Source organism: Cherax quadricarinatus, chromosome 26 (assembly GCF_038502225.1).
Source record: "Cherax quadricarinatus isolate ZL_2023a chromosome 26, ASM3850222v1, whole genome shotgun sequence".
Classification (NCBI taxonomy): Eukaryota; Metazoa; Arthropoda; class Malacostraca; order Decapoda; family Parastacidae; genus Cherax; species Cherax quadricarinatus.
This window is the reverse complement of record NC_091317.1, coordinates 8,532,548-8,546,023: the sequence shown is the minus strand read 5'-3', so window position 1 is coordinate 8,546,023 and position 13,476 is coordinate 8,532,548. Positions and strand designations below refer to the sequence as shown.

General features: G+C 40.3%; 1 protein-coding gene across 1 annotated transcript in view; it reads right to left on the bottom strand.

Moving 5' to 3' along the window:
- The window catches only part of LOC128691606 (superkiller complex protein 3), a 288,629-nt gene that overhangs the window by 213,328 nt on the left and 61,825 nt on the right, over positions 1 to 13,476 (bottom strand). The window contains exons 7-8 of the mRNA XM_070088954.1: positions 7,654 to 7,803; positions 6,916 to 7,172 (exon numbers count right to left, since the gene is read on the bottom strand). Of these exons, the coding sequence (XP_069945055.1) occupies positions 6,916 to 7,172; positions 7,654 to 7,803 (407 nt within the window). The remainder of the gene's footprint in view (positions 1 to 6,915; positions 7,173 to 7,653; positions 7,804 to 13,476) is intronic.

Below are 13,476 nucleotides of genomic sequence, written 5' to 3'. Positions count from 1 at the left end.
TGGGCGTCCCTGAATTTCACGAGATGATTGGTAGAATTTCGGTGTTGTACGCAGGCGTTGTTCAACTTGTTATTCCTACATGCATAAATGTGTTCATTGAGGCGCGTATCGAGGTTTCTTGCTGTTTCACCTACATGAATCTTGTCGCAGCCTCCACAGGGTATAGTGTAAACCTCTGCATTGACTGGTTCATGATATTTTGATTTTGTCTTGGTTAGATCCTTTATTGAAGTGCTGGAAGCGATGGCGACTCTGGTGTTAGCTTGTGAAAGTACTTTAGAAATGTTTAGTGCAACCTGGCTGCTGCGAAGAATTAAAACTTTGTTAGGAGTGGTGTTGGTGCAATGAGAATTAATGATCTAAAGAGCTCTTTTCTTGCAATCTTTGATGAAAAAGGAAGGAAAACGTAAATCAGTGAAGGTTTGGTGAATGTATGTACATTCCTCGTCAAGAAACTCAGGACTACAAATTCGGTATGCTCTTAGGAAAAATCCGATGATGATGCCTCTTAGCCTTAGTATCTTGACTGGAATAGAAGTGTGTGAGATCATTTTCATTCGTAGGTTTCTGGTAAACTTGAAATCTTAGGTTATCTACTTTGTGAAGTCAATCAGAACCTTAATCTTCCTCTACCTCTTGGAGATTTTGTTGACTTGATTGAACTCTATTAATTTCAACTGTTTTTCTTTCAATAACAGGCTCTACAAACAAACCTACAGCATGGGAATGGGGTCCCCCATCAGTGCTGTCTTAGCCAACTTGTACATGGAACACCTAGAATCTGAACACTTTGCCAACATCATCCCCTCAAGCATCACCTGGTTACGTTACGTGGACAACGTCCTTGTAGTAACTCCCAAACGTTTTGATGTACGGAATCTTCAGGCAAGGCTCAATGCAGTTGAACCGGCGATCCAGTTTCCACTAGAAGAAGAGTCCAGTGACAAGCTACCTTTCCTAGATGTCCTGATTCACAAAGTAGATAACCTAAAATGAACACAGAGTTCCACGAGTCTGGGCCTGGGGTAGAGTGCATGGGCATGTCATTAATTGCCTCTTCAAAATCTTGTGGAGTTAGAATAATATCCAAGATTTTTGGGATGACCAAATTTTGGGTTTCGTTCAAAAAGAATTCATTTGGATTGTCGACCCTTAGTCTGGGCAGTGGATCACTGAACACTGAATCACATTGGGACTTAAGTATCTCACTCATTTCTAGTCTATCATCTGTGTATGTCCCATCCCGCCTAAGCAGGATGTTGTTTTTCCCTTAGATTTGGCATAAGAGAAGTATTTTGGGTTTTTTTAAATTTCCTTTATGGCTTTTAGTTCTTCCTGTGATTCTTGTCTCCTATAAGATTCCTTCAGCTCAAGTTTGACATTTGCAATTTCAATGACTAGTGCCTCCCTTCGTATTTCAGATATATTGGCCTCACTCAGCAGCTCTGTGACTCTTCACCTTCGTTTGTATAGGGAACATCTCTCACTTTATAGTTTACATATTCTCTTTCTTTTTCTTAATGGAATGTGTCTTGAGCAGATCTCAAGAACCAAAGAATTCATTTTTGGATCCGTGTTGTTTAGGATATCTTCCCAGCTTGTTTCATTTAGGACATGGTTTACTTGATCCCATTGTATGTTTTTGTTATTGAAATTGAATTTCATAAAGAGACTTTCATAACTGCTCACATTTTGCTGGTCCGAAGCCCTGTGCATACATATCTATACCTCTATTATGTTGTGATCAGAGTGTATTGTCTTTGATACAGTTATATTACGTATCAGATCATCATTGTTAGTGAAGATGACATCCAGAGTATTTTCTAGTCTTGTAGGCTCTAGTATTTGCTGGTTTAAGGTGAATTTGGTGCAGAGATTTAATAGTTCGTGTGTGTGTGAATTTTCATCTGAGCTGCCTCCCGGGGTGATCTCTGCTAAAACATTGTTTGCTATACTCCTCCATTTTAGGTGCCTCAAGTTGAAATCTCCTAGTAGTAAGATGTTTGGGGCCAGAGTTAGGAGATTTTCCAGACAGCAGTCAATTTTCTCAAGCTGCTCCTGGAATGCTGGGAAGTTGTATCTGGAGGCTTGTATACCACCACAATAACAAGGTTTTGGTTTTCAATCTTTACCACCAAAACTTCAACTACATCATTTGAGGTGTTTAGTAGTTCTGTGCAAATGAGCGACTCTGACATACAGGCCAACCCCCCTTTGTTGCCTGTTTAGTCTGTTGCATCGGAATACGTTATAACCTGGGATCCATATTTCGGTCATAATGATCCTTATGTGGGTCTCTGTGAATGCTGCAAACATTGCATTTGACTCCGTGAGCAGTCCCTTGATGTAAGGAATTTTGTTGTTTTTTGACGGCTTTAGACCCTGTACATTTGCAAAGACAAGGGTTGTTGTATTGGTGGAATTTAGGAGGGTTTTATTTGCTGGCTCTAATATCTGTTGTTCTGAGGTAGAGGCCAATGTCCATGCCTCTGCTCCAGAAGTGTTTTCAGGTAGTGTAGGATTACTGTCAATCTTGCCAATCTTTTTTCCCTCCTGGCCCTAAAAAAAACCTCTGTCCCTGGAGAGGTTGTGGCTTCTCTCTTTTGTTTCCCATAGTCTGGCTAGTCTGCATCTTCTAGTCCCCTTTGGATGATGTGCCTGGCAGTATGCAGTGTAGCAATTTCTTTCATGGACTGACGAATGACACATTTCTGGGTGAAATAATTTACAAGAGGGGAAGTCACACTCTCCTGTTATGTGGGTGTGGCACTTTTTGGGATGGTCAAAGGTGCATGTCCCACCTGCTTTACCAGATATACCATGCCTGCAGATATCCAAGGCATAGTATTTACATAGATTGTAATTCTGTTTGCTAGGATTTATTGTAGCTGTGTTCGCTGCTGGTGCATTTATTTTCCCCGTTTCCTCCCTATCTTTCACCCCTGTACAGACATCAGTGCTTCCACCAGGTTTTGCCAGTAGTGTCAACATAATAAACAATATAAATAACACAAAAACCTGATATATACTCTAGAATGAATAAAATATGTCATTATGTAACAGGTAAAGGTGGCCACAACCACTCCCGCATTGTAGTGGTAAACACTGCCATCTAGTGACGGCCTTTTGAAGCCATCTATTATTATAATTTTCATATAGTATATTATTATTATACATGTATTATTATTATCCTAGGTAGTAGGTTGGTAAACAGCAACCGCCCAGGGAGGTACTACCGTCCTGCCAAGTGAGTGTAAAACGGAAGCCTGTAATTGTTTTACACGATGGTAGGATTGCTGGTGTCTTTTTTTTCTGTCTCATACACATGCAATATTTCAGGTACGTCTTGCTACTTCTACTTACACTTAGGTCACACTACACATACATGTACAAGGCTATACTATATATATACACACACACACCCCTCTGGGTTTTCTTCTATTTTCTTTCTATTTCTTATTCTTGTTTATTTCCTCTTATCTCCATGGGGAAGTGGAACAGAATTCTTCCTCCATAAGCCATGCGTGTTGTAATAGGCAACTAAAATGCCGGGAGCAAGGGGGCCAGTAACCCCTTCTCCTGTATGTATTACTAAATGTAAAAGGAGAAACTTTCGTTTTTCCTTTTGGGCCACCCCGCCTCGGTGGGATATGGCCGGTGTGTTGAAAGAAAGATTATTATACGTATTATATTACTATTATTATATTATTATAATTATTAAACTATTATTATTATATGTACAGGTCTCCCTCAACATTCGCAAGGGTTAGGGGATCAAGAGCCTCGCAAATGTTGAAAAATCGCAAATGTTTGGTGCCTCAATAACTGTAGGGAAATATAATACAATACTGTTTCCTTTACTTGTTAAACCATGAACAATCATAAAATACATGAAAATGTCATAAATTGTACTAAATACATACATATTATGGTTTAATAACATGTATGTTATTAAATACCACTGCCTCCACCAATACCTCCACCACTTCCTCAACCACTGCGAGTCCCTACTACCCTCCCTCTGACCCCAGGAACTGGCAGCCAGCCCTCCCATCACTGTGTGGTGAGTGTTTTGTTTGTTCATTATTTGCTATTAAACTACAGTATAAATAATGTAAACCCATTCATGACTACATATTGGAAAGGCTATTCAGACAGGTATTGGACGGTGACGTGTGTTTACTCTTGAACACAGCAAAGAATCAAACATTTCTGCTACTGCAGAAAAAAAAAAAAAAATAATAATAATAATAATAATAATAAGTAGAATGACATGGAGAGCATTTAAATCTGTAGGGGAAGGAAGGCGGGGTAGGGGTTGTCCTCGAAAAGGTTGGAAGGAATGGGTAAGGGAGATTTTGTGAGCGAGGGGCTTGGACTTCCAGAAGGCATGCGTGAGCGTGTTCGATAGGAGTGAATGGAGACGAATGGTATTTGGGACCTGACGATCTGTTGGAGTGTGAGCAGGGTAATATTTAGTGAAGGGATTCAGGAAAACTGGTTATTTTTATATAGCCGGACTTGAGTCCTGGAAATGGGAAGTACAATGCCTGCACTCTAAAGGAGGGGTTCGAGATATTGGCAGTTTAGAGGGGTATGTTGTGTATCTTTATACATATATGCTTCTAAGCTGTTGTGTTCTGAGCACCTCTGCAAAAACAGTGATTATGTGTGAGTGAGGTGAAAGAGTTGAATGATGATGAAAGTATTTTCTTTTTGGGGATTTTCTTCCTTTTTGGGTCACCCTGCCTCAGTGGGAGACGGTCGACTTGTTAAAAAAAAAAAATAATAATAATAATAAATACGATAGAATTGAAGAAGGAAATTGTACAAAAATATGAGGGAGTGGTTGACACATCGTCAGTGTGGCTCTGTTTATACTGGAGTGAGCATTAGTCTCCGTGCTCTTCCAAACATTTCACAATAATTCATTGTGTTTGGTGCTAGTAGATTGAGTGCGACTGGAGTGGTAGAGGCAGTGGTAGAGGCAGTGGTTGAGGAAGTGGTTGAGGCAGCAGTTGAGGCAGTGGGTGAGGCAGTGGGTGAGGCAGTGGGTGAGGCAGCGGTTGAGGCAGCAGTTGAGGCAGTGGGTGAGGCAGTGGGTGAGGCAGTGGGTGAGGCAGCAGTTGAGGCAGTGGTTGAAGCAGTGGTTGAAGCAGTGGTTGAGGCAGTGGGTGAGGCAGTGGGTGAGGCAGCGGTTGAGGCAGCGGTTGAGGCAGCGGTTGAGGCAGCGGTTGAGGCAGTGGGTGAGGCAGTGGGTGAGGCAGTGGGTGAGGCAGTGGGTGAGGCAGTGGGTGAGGCAGTGGGTGAGGCAGCGGTTGAGGCAGCGGTTGAAGCAGCGGTTGAGGCAATGGTAGAGGCAGCAGTTGAGGCAGCAGTTGAGGCAGCGGTTGAGGCAGCGGTTGAGGCAGCGGTTGAGGCAGCGGTTGAGGCAGCGGTTGAGGCAGCGGTTGAGGCAGTGGGTGAGGCAACGGTTGAGGCAGCGATTGAGGCAGTGGTTGAGGCAGCGGTTGAGGCAGTGGGTGAGGCAGTGGGTTAGGCAGCAGTTGAGGCAGCGGTTGAGGTAGTGGTTGAGGCAGCAGTTGAGGCAATGGTTGAGGCAATGGTAGGGGCAGCAATTGAGGCAGTGGGTGAGGCAGCGGTTGAGGCAATGGTAGAGGCAGCAGTTGAGGCAGTGGTATTTAATAACACACATGTTATAAATAATAATAGTACATGTTATTATTAACAACGTATTATTATTATTAACATATATGTTATTAAATACCACTGCCTCAACCGCTGCCTCAACCGCTGCCTCACCCACTGCCTCACCCACTGCCTCACCCACTGCCTCACCCACTGCCTCACCCACTGCCTCTACCACTGCCTCTACCACTCCAGTCACACTCAATCTACAAGCACCAAACACAATGAATTATTGTGAAATGTTTGGAAGAGCACATAGACTAATGCTCACTCCAGCATAAACAGAGCCACACTGATGATGTGTCAACCACTCCCTCGAGGGCTGGCTGCCAGTTGCTGGGGTCAGAGGGAGGGTAGTAGGGACTCGCAGGTGGGGGGAAACTTAAACGTGATTTGGCAGCTGGGAATTTGGTGGTTGGGAATTTGCAAATGTGTGAAGCCAGTGAAAGTTGAAAACGCAAATGTTGAGGGAGACCTATTATTATTATCACAATATAAATAACTTGTAATTTTTATTCACACAAAAAATAGAAGATTTACTGTTATGCAGACTACTGCATTATTGTAATAATTGTATAAATGAAGTCAACCCATTCAAGAATGCATACTGGTATAGACATTTGTTTACTCTTGCACATCACCAGAGAATCAAACATTTCTCCTACTCTGAGCTCAATATCAAGGTACTTTTTGTCGTGAAACCAATCAAAATCATATCTATTTCTGTAATATATCTTCCATTCTATCAGATGAGACCAAAAAATGAGAATACAACCATAAAAACCATACGAAAATACCGCTAAGGGGAGGGTAATTGCTGAAAAGTTAACTCCATTATTTATGGTCTGATTTCTTTCATTTTTGGTGTACATTAAGAAGTATCTTTCCATCATACATTGGCCAAGGTTCAAGAAGATAGTTCAACAAACAAATGAGATCCAATTCCCTAGATCAAGAGCAAGAGCCCCTCACCAGCATCATGGAACATCCCTTGAGGCCCACTCGCTTATGGAAATTCTGTTCACATATGGAAGCAAAAAATCGACTAATCAACTGCTCTTCTTTGGAAAAACTGGCACGTGGATGCGCTCACAAGTAGAGGTTCCACTGTACAAGTGAGAGAAAAAGGAAAGAAATATACACAGAGAAAGACACAAGTATAACACATTAAAAATATATTTAAAGTATAGTAAATTTATTCTCTATCACATTTCAGTCCTGACTTACCTCCTCCAGAAGAGTAACTGCTTGATGCAGATGATTTTTATGCCCCATATGTACATAAGCTTTGGCTTGTGTTAGCAACAACTTTGTCCAGTATTCCTCAAATTCTTCATTATCAGGTACTGTAACATTTGGATCATCTTCCATTATTTTGAGAGATCTCTTACATGTTACTTCAACACCAGCCCAATCATTAGATGCTTCTTGAAGTTTTAGAAGTATACTCCATCCAAGAAGATTATTCCCAACACGCTCAGCACCTGGTAAAATTAGTAACCAAGAAAAATATTAAAAATATATCTACTGATGAATGTTATCACTTCCCGCATTTATATAATTTACTAGAGGGGCATCTGAGCTGTGATTTTGGCAAGCATCTGGCTAGACAGTGATAAAGCATGTGATGGTTAAAGTGTTTCTTTTTTGGGTCACCCTGTCTTGGAAGATGGGCAGTGTTTTTAAGATTTTTTTTTTTTAATATTTAGCATATATAGCACACTATAACTATGTAGAAGTTGCTGACCTATAAAATGCTCTTCATTAAATCTCTCCAGTAATAATCTTGCATTATCATTCAGCGTGTTTAAAAATTGTCAGGAAAAAAGCTCAAGAGGTATTACTGAATAATTTAATTAAATACACAAGTCAGTGTAGTATTATTTTTTTTTTCTGGTTACCCCAAGTGACACCTTAAAAATAAATTAAACAACTAAAAATAAAAAATCTTTAAATAAAACTTACCTACTCTAAGGTGTGCCTTAGCCTCGACATGGTGGTCATCTAGCAAGTAAATAATTCCTTGTGCAAGGTTACCCCAAGGTGATGCCTTGTTCAGCCTCAAGAGTTTGGTTACATATTCACTGATGTCTTCTTTGCTCAATGGGAACTCATCTGAAATTTCCATTCATTATATTTGCTCAAATTCTAAAACAGCACTATGTGAACATATGAATGTTCACATAGTAGATGTAATTTATTTTACAGTAAGCCTATTACTTATGACAAACAAATTCCTGGTACTTGCTTATAAGTCAATTGTTTGGAACTTGTAACCCATTTTCCTCAAGACACAGAGTTACAATGCATCATATCTAATATTATGCATTTTTTAACGAAGAACTTTAAAACCATGTACAGTACTCAATTAAGTCATTCTCTTTTTCCTTTCCTTCCTCTTCCTACCATTCCCTCTCTCCTATTCCCTGATACACTTTACATTTGCTCTAACTCCTCCTCCACTGTACACCAGCCCCATTATAATCAACCCTGTGGCTGTATTTCACAAAAAAACAAATACTCAACTCCCCACTGTGCTTCACAACCCACACCAAACCCACACTATACCACCTTCCCACTGAACTCCACCCTAAAATATACTATGCCCCCCCCTCCCTCACACCACTCCCACACTGAATTTCCCCTCCCATATCACACCCCACGTCAAGCACTCCACCCCCTTTCCCAAACCACTCACCATTATGATGAGGATATAATGCATAAGGAGGCAGCTAGATGCAGTGGCAATATCATGAGACCAATGATTTATGTGAATATTATACAAAAAGAATTTGGAGTGTAGAAATTAGAAGATGGTGTGGGAGTTATGAAAGGATTATTCAGAGGGCAGAGAAGGGGTTGTTGAGAGCCTTCAAAACTAGGGATGCCAAGCCCACGATGACACTCTTCAAATCGCTGTTACCCTCTAGGCTGGAATACTGCTGTACACTAAGGGCCCCTTCAAGGCTTTCGACATTTAGAGATGATGACACAGAATAGGATGACCATCAGTGTATATAAATCCGAGGTGAAAGGAAGGAAGCACAAGGTCATCCCATGAAGTGTTGGAGGGAAGATGTGACAGAGATTTTTAACTGGAAGGGACCTGAGCATCTAGCTGGCATGTTGGAGCATATAGATTGGGGTGAATCAAGATAACAGGTTTAAGGGATTTGCTGTTGGGGTGTAAGCAAGGTACCATTTATCAAGGGATTTAGGGAAACCAGTTAGCCAGAATAGAGTACTGGAGGTGAGAAGTTCGGTGCCTGAACTCTGAAGGAGGGAAAGATATGTTATAGTTTAGCAGGATAACTACTGAATGAATGATGGGGAGTGTTTCCTTATTCAATTCGGGTCACTATACGCACTTTGATGGGAGACAGCTAGTGTGCTTTAAAAAAAAAGTGCCTGGACATACTGCAATATGACAGAATTGGAGACACTAATGGGGCTTCGGGGGTCTTCAGCCTTCTCAAAAATTACATCAGCCCCCTAAAAGCTACCCAAATAAAAACAGTAATCAAACCATACCCCCGGCCGGGATTGAACCCGCGGTCATAGAGTCTCAAAACTCCAGCCCGTCGCGTTAGCCACTAGACCAGCTAGCCACAATAAGATTCATCCAACTAGGTATATTTCTACACCATAGGAAAGTTAGCACAGGCACTCTGTGACCACAAATGCAAGTTTTTACAGACGAATCTCCAGCTAGCGTGGCCGTGACGAACTCTAGCTCAAGTCCCTTCACTGCCGTCAACATGACTCTATGACCGCGGGTTCAATCCCGGCCGGGGGTATGGTTTATTTGCAATCGTGTCATTACGATTTCTTGAGTCAAAAACAGTAATGATAACAAAGGTACTTTAAAAGAAGTCTTCTACCCTACCTTACAACCAGATAGACACCCCAAAGCCCTCAGAATAGAAATTCTAGTGCCCTCCCTGAGTGAAGGTGACTTTATGCCTGGATTGGGAGGGAGGAAAGAGGGATGGTTATGTAAAGGAGTTGCTACCTCACCCACTGATAACCTACTATACATAAACATCCACAACTCCCAAACACCAAACAAATTTTTTTTAAATCTTCAGTGCTTGATTAATCTTTACCACGCACATGTAAGCTAAACACATGAATAACATGATTATACACAAAAAGCCATGCATTTGGTGAAAAAATAAGACGACAAGAATAATTATAGAATCAATGATTATTTACAGATCTCTACAAAGCAAAATAAGAACTTGCCACAATTTTAGAATACTAATATAATAATAATAACAACATCTTTATTTCTACAAGTACATGTCTCATAAACACACTGGATAACAGGCATATCTTGCTACTTCTACTTACGCTTAGGTCACACTACACAGGCATATACATGCATATATATATATACATACACACACACATCAAGGTTTTTTCTTATTTTTCTTAATAACTCTTGTTCTTCTTTATTTCCTCTATTGTCCATAGAGAAGTGGAAAAGAATCTTTCCTCCGTAAGCCATGTGTGTCATATGAGGAGACAAAAATGCCGGGAGCAATGGACTAGTAATCCCTTCTCCTGTATACATTTACTAAAAAAATGAAGAAGAAAAACTTTATAAAACTGGGATGCTTGAATGTGTGTGGATGTAGTGCAGATAATAAGAAAGAGATGATTGCTAATGTTAGGAATGAAAAGAAGTTGGATGTCCTGGCCCTAAGCAAAAAGCTGAAAGGGGTAGGCGAGTTTCAGTGGGGAGAAACAAATGGGATTAAGTCAGGAGTAGCTGAGAGAGTTAGAGCTAAGGAAGGGGTAGCAATAATGTTGAAGGAACAGTTATGGAAGGAGAAGAGGGGATATAAATGTGTAAATTCAAGGATTATGTGGATTAAAATAAGGGTTGGATGCAAAAAGTGGGTCATAATAAGTGTGTATGCACCTGGAGAAGAGAGGAGTACAGGAGAGAGAGATTTTGGGAGATGTTAAGCAAATGTATAAGAACCTTTGAACCAAGTGAGAGAGTAATTGTGGTAGGGGACCTAAATGCTAAAGTAGGAGAAACATTTAGAGAGGGTGTGGTAGGTAAGTTTGGGGAGCCAGGTGTAAATGATAATGGGGGCCCTTTGATTGAACTTTGTATAGAAAGGGGTTTAGTTATAGATAATACATATTTTAAGAAAAAGAGGATAAATATGTATACAAAATATGATGAAGGGCATAATGACAGTAGTTTGTTGGACTACGTATTGGTAGATAAAAGACTGTTGAGTAGACTTCAGGATGTACATATTTATAGAGGAGCCACATATATATCAGATCACTTTTTAGCAGTAGCTACAGTGAGAGTAAAAGGTAGATGGGATACAAAGAAAATAGAAGCAGCAAGTAAGAGAGAGGTGAAGGTTTATAAACTAAAGGAGGAGGCAGATAGGGCAAGATATAAACGACTATTGGACAACAGATGGGCTAGTGAGAGTATACGCAAAGGGGTCGAAGATGTATGGGGTAGGTTTAAGAATGTAGTGTTAGCATATGAGAGGTGTTGACAAGTAGAAGTGATGCAAGGAGGGAGGAGTATATGGAGAGAAAAAGAGTGGTGAAGCAATGTAAAAAGAGAGCAAATGAGAGTGGGTGAGATGTTATCAACAAATTTTGTTGAAAATAAGAAAAAGTTTTGGAGTGAGATAAATAGGTTGAGGAAGCCTAGGGAACAAATGGATTTGATAGTTAAAAATAGGAGAGGACAGTTATTAAATGGAGAGTTAAGAGGTATCGGGAAGATGGAAAGAATATTTTGAGGAATTGTTAAATGTTAATGAAGATGGGGAAGCTGTGATTTCATGTATACAGCAAAAAGGAAAAAAATTTTGTAGGAGAGGGAAGAGCCACTTGTGAGTATGGGGGAAGTTCACGAGGCAGTAGGAAGAATGAAAGGGGGTAAGGCAGCAGGGATTGATGGGATAATGACAGAAATGTTAAAAGTAGGTGAGGATATAGTTTTGGAGTGGTTACTGCTGTTATTTAATAAAAGTATGGAAGAGGGTAAGGTACCTAGGGACTGACAAAGACCATGCACAGTTCCTTTTCATAAAGGCAAAGGGGACAAAAGAAACAGCAAAAATTATAGGGGAATAAGTCTGTTGAGTGATGGTAGGATTGCTGGTGTCTTTTTTCTGTCTCAAACATGCAAGATTTCAAGTAGGTCTTGCTACTTCTACTTACATTAGGGTCACACTACACATGGAAATGAATGGTATAAAATACTGACATAATGGATATATATACTTAAGCAGTAAAATGTGATCCTTTATTGACAACGTTTTGCCCATGCAGATCTGTTTGTGACTTGATAAAGCCCACTGCGTGGGCAAAACGTTGTCAATAAACAATCACATTATACTGCTTAAGTGTTTATTTTTCCACGCTACACATGCATGGTCAAGCATATATATATAAAGACCCTTCTTGGTTTTTTCTATTTTTCTTACTAGTTCTTGCTCTTGTTTATTTCCACTAATCTTCATGGGAAAGTGGAACAGAATTCTTCCTCCAAAAGCAATGCACTTCACAAGGGGCAATTAACCCCTTCTCCTGTATATATTACTGAATGTAAAAGGAGAAACTTTTGTTTCTCCTTTTAGGCCACCCCACCTCAGTGGAATACGGCCGGTGTGTTGAAAGAAGTCTGTTGAGTTCTAGGTAGTAGGTTGGTAGAAAGCAACTGCCCGGGGAAGTACTACCGTCCTGCCAAGAGAGTGTAAAACAGAAGCCTGTACTTGTTTTACATGATGGTAGGATTGCTGGTGTCTTTTCTCTGTCTCATAAACATGGAAGATTTCAGGAATGTCTTGCTACTTCTACTTACACTTAGGTCACACTACACATACATGTACAGGTATATATAAACACACCTGGGTTTTCTTCTACACATATTTTCTTGCTAGGTCTTGTTCTTGCTTATTTCCTCTTATCTCCATGGGGAAGTGGAACAGAATTCTTCCTCTGTAAGCCATGCATGTTGTATAAGGTGACTAAAATGCCTGGAGCAAGGGGATAGTAACCCCTTCTCCTGTATAAATTACTAAATTTAAAGAGAGAAACTTTCGTTTTTCTTTTTGGACCACCCTGCCTTAGTGGGATACAGCCAGTTTGTTGAAAGAAGAAGAAGTGGTCTGTTGAGTATATCTGGTAAAGTGTATGGCAGAGTTATTATTGAAATAATTAAGACTAAGACAGAGAGTAGAATAGCAGATGAACAAAGAGGCTTTAGGAAAGGTAGGGGTGTGAAGACCAAGTGTTAACAGTGAAACATATAGAACAATATTTAATTAAAGGTAAAAAGGTTTTTGTGGCATTTATGGATTTGGAAAAGGCATATGACGGGGGATATAGGGAAGCAATGAGGCAGACGTTGTAAATGTACGAAATAGGAGGTAGGTTAGTGAAAGTAGTGAAAAGTTTTTATGAGAATAGTGAGGCTCAGGTTAGAGTATGTAGAAGAGAAGATTATTTCCCAGTAAAAGTAGGACTAAGACAAGGATGTGATGTCACCATGGCTGTTCAATACATTTACAGATGGGGTTGTAAGAGAAGTGAATGCTCGGGTGTTGGCAAGAGGTGTGGGATTAAAAGATAAAGAATCTAACACAAAGTGGGAGTTGTCACAGTTGCTCTTTGCTGATGACACTGTGCTTTAGGGAGATTATGAAGACAAGTTGCAGAGGTTGGTGGATGAGTTTGGTAGGGTATGTAAAAGAAGAAAATTAAAAGTGAATATAGGAAACAGTAAGGTGATGAGGA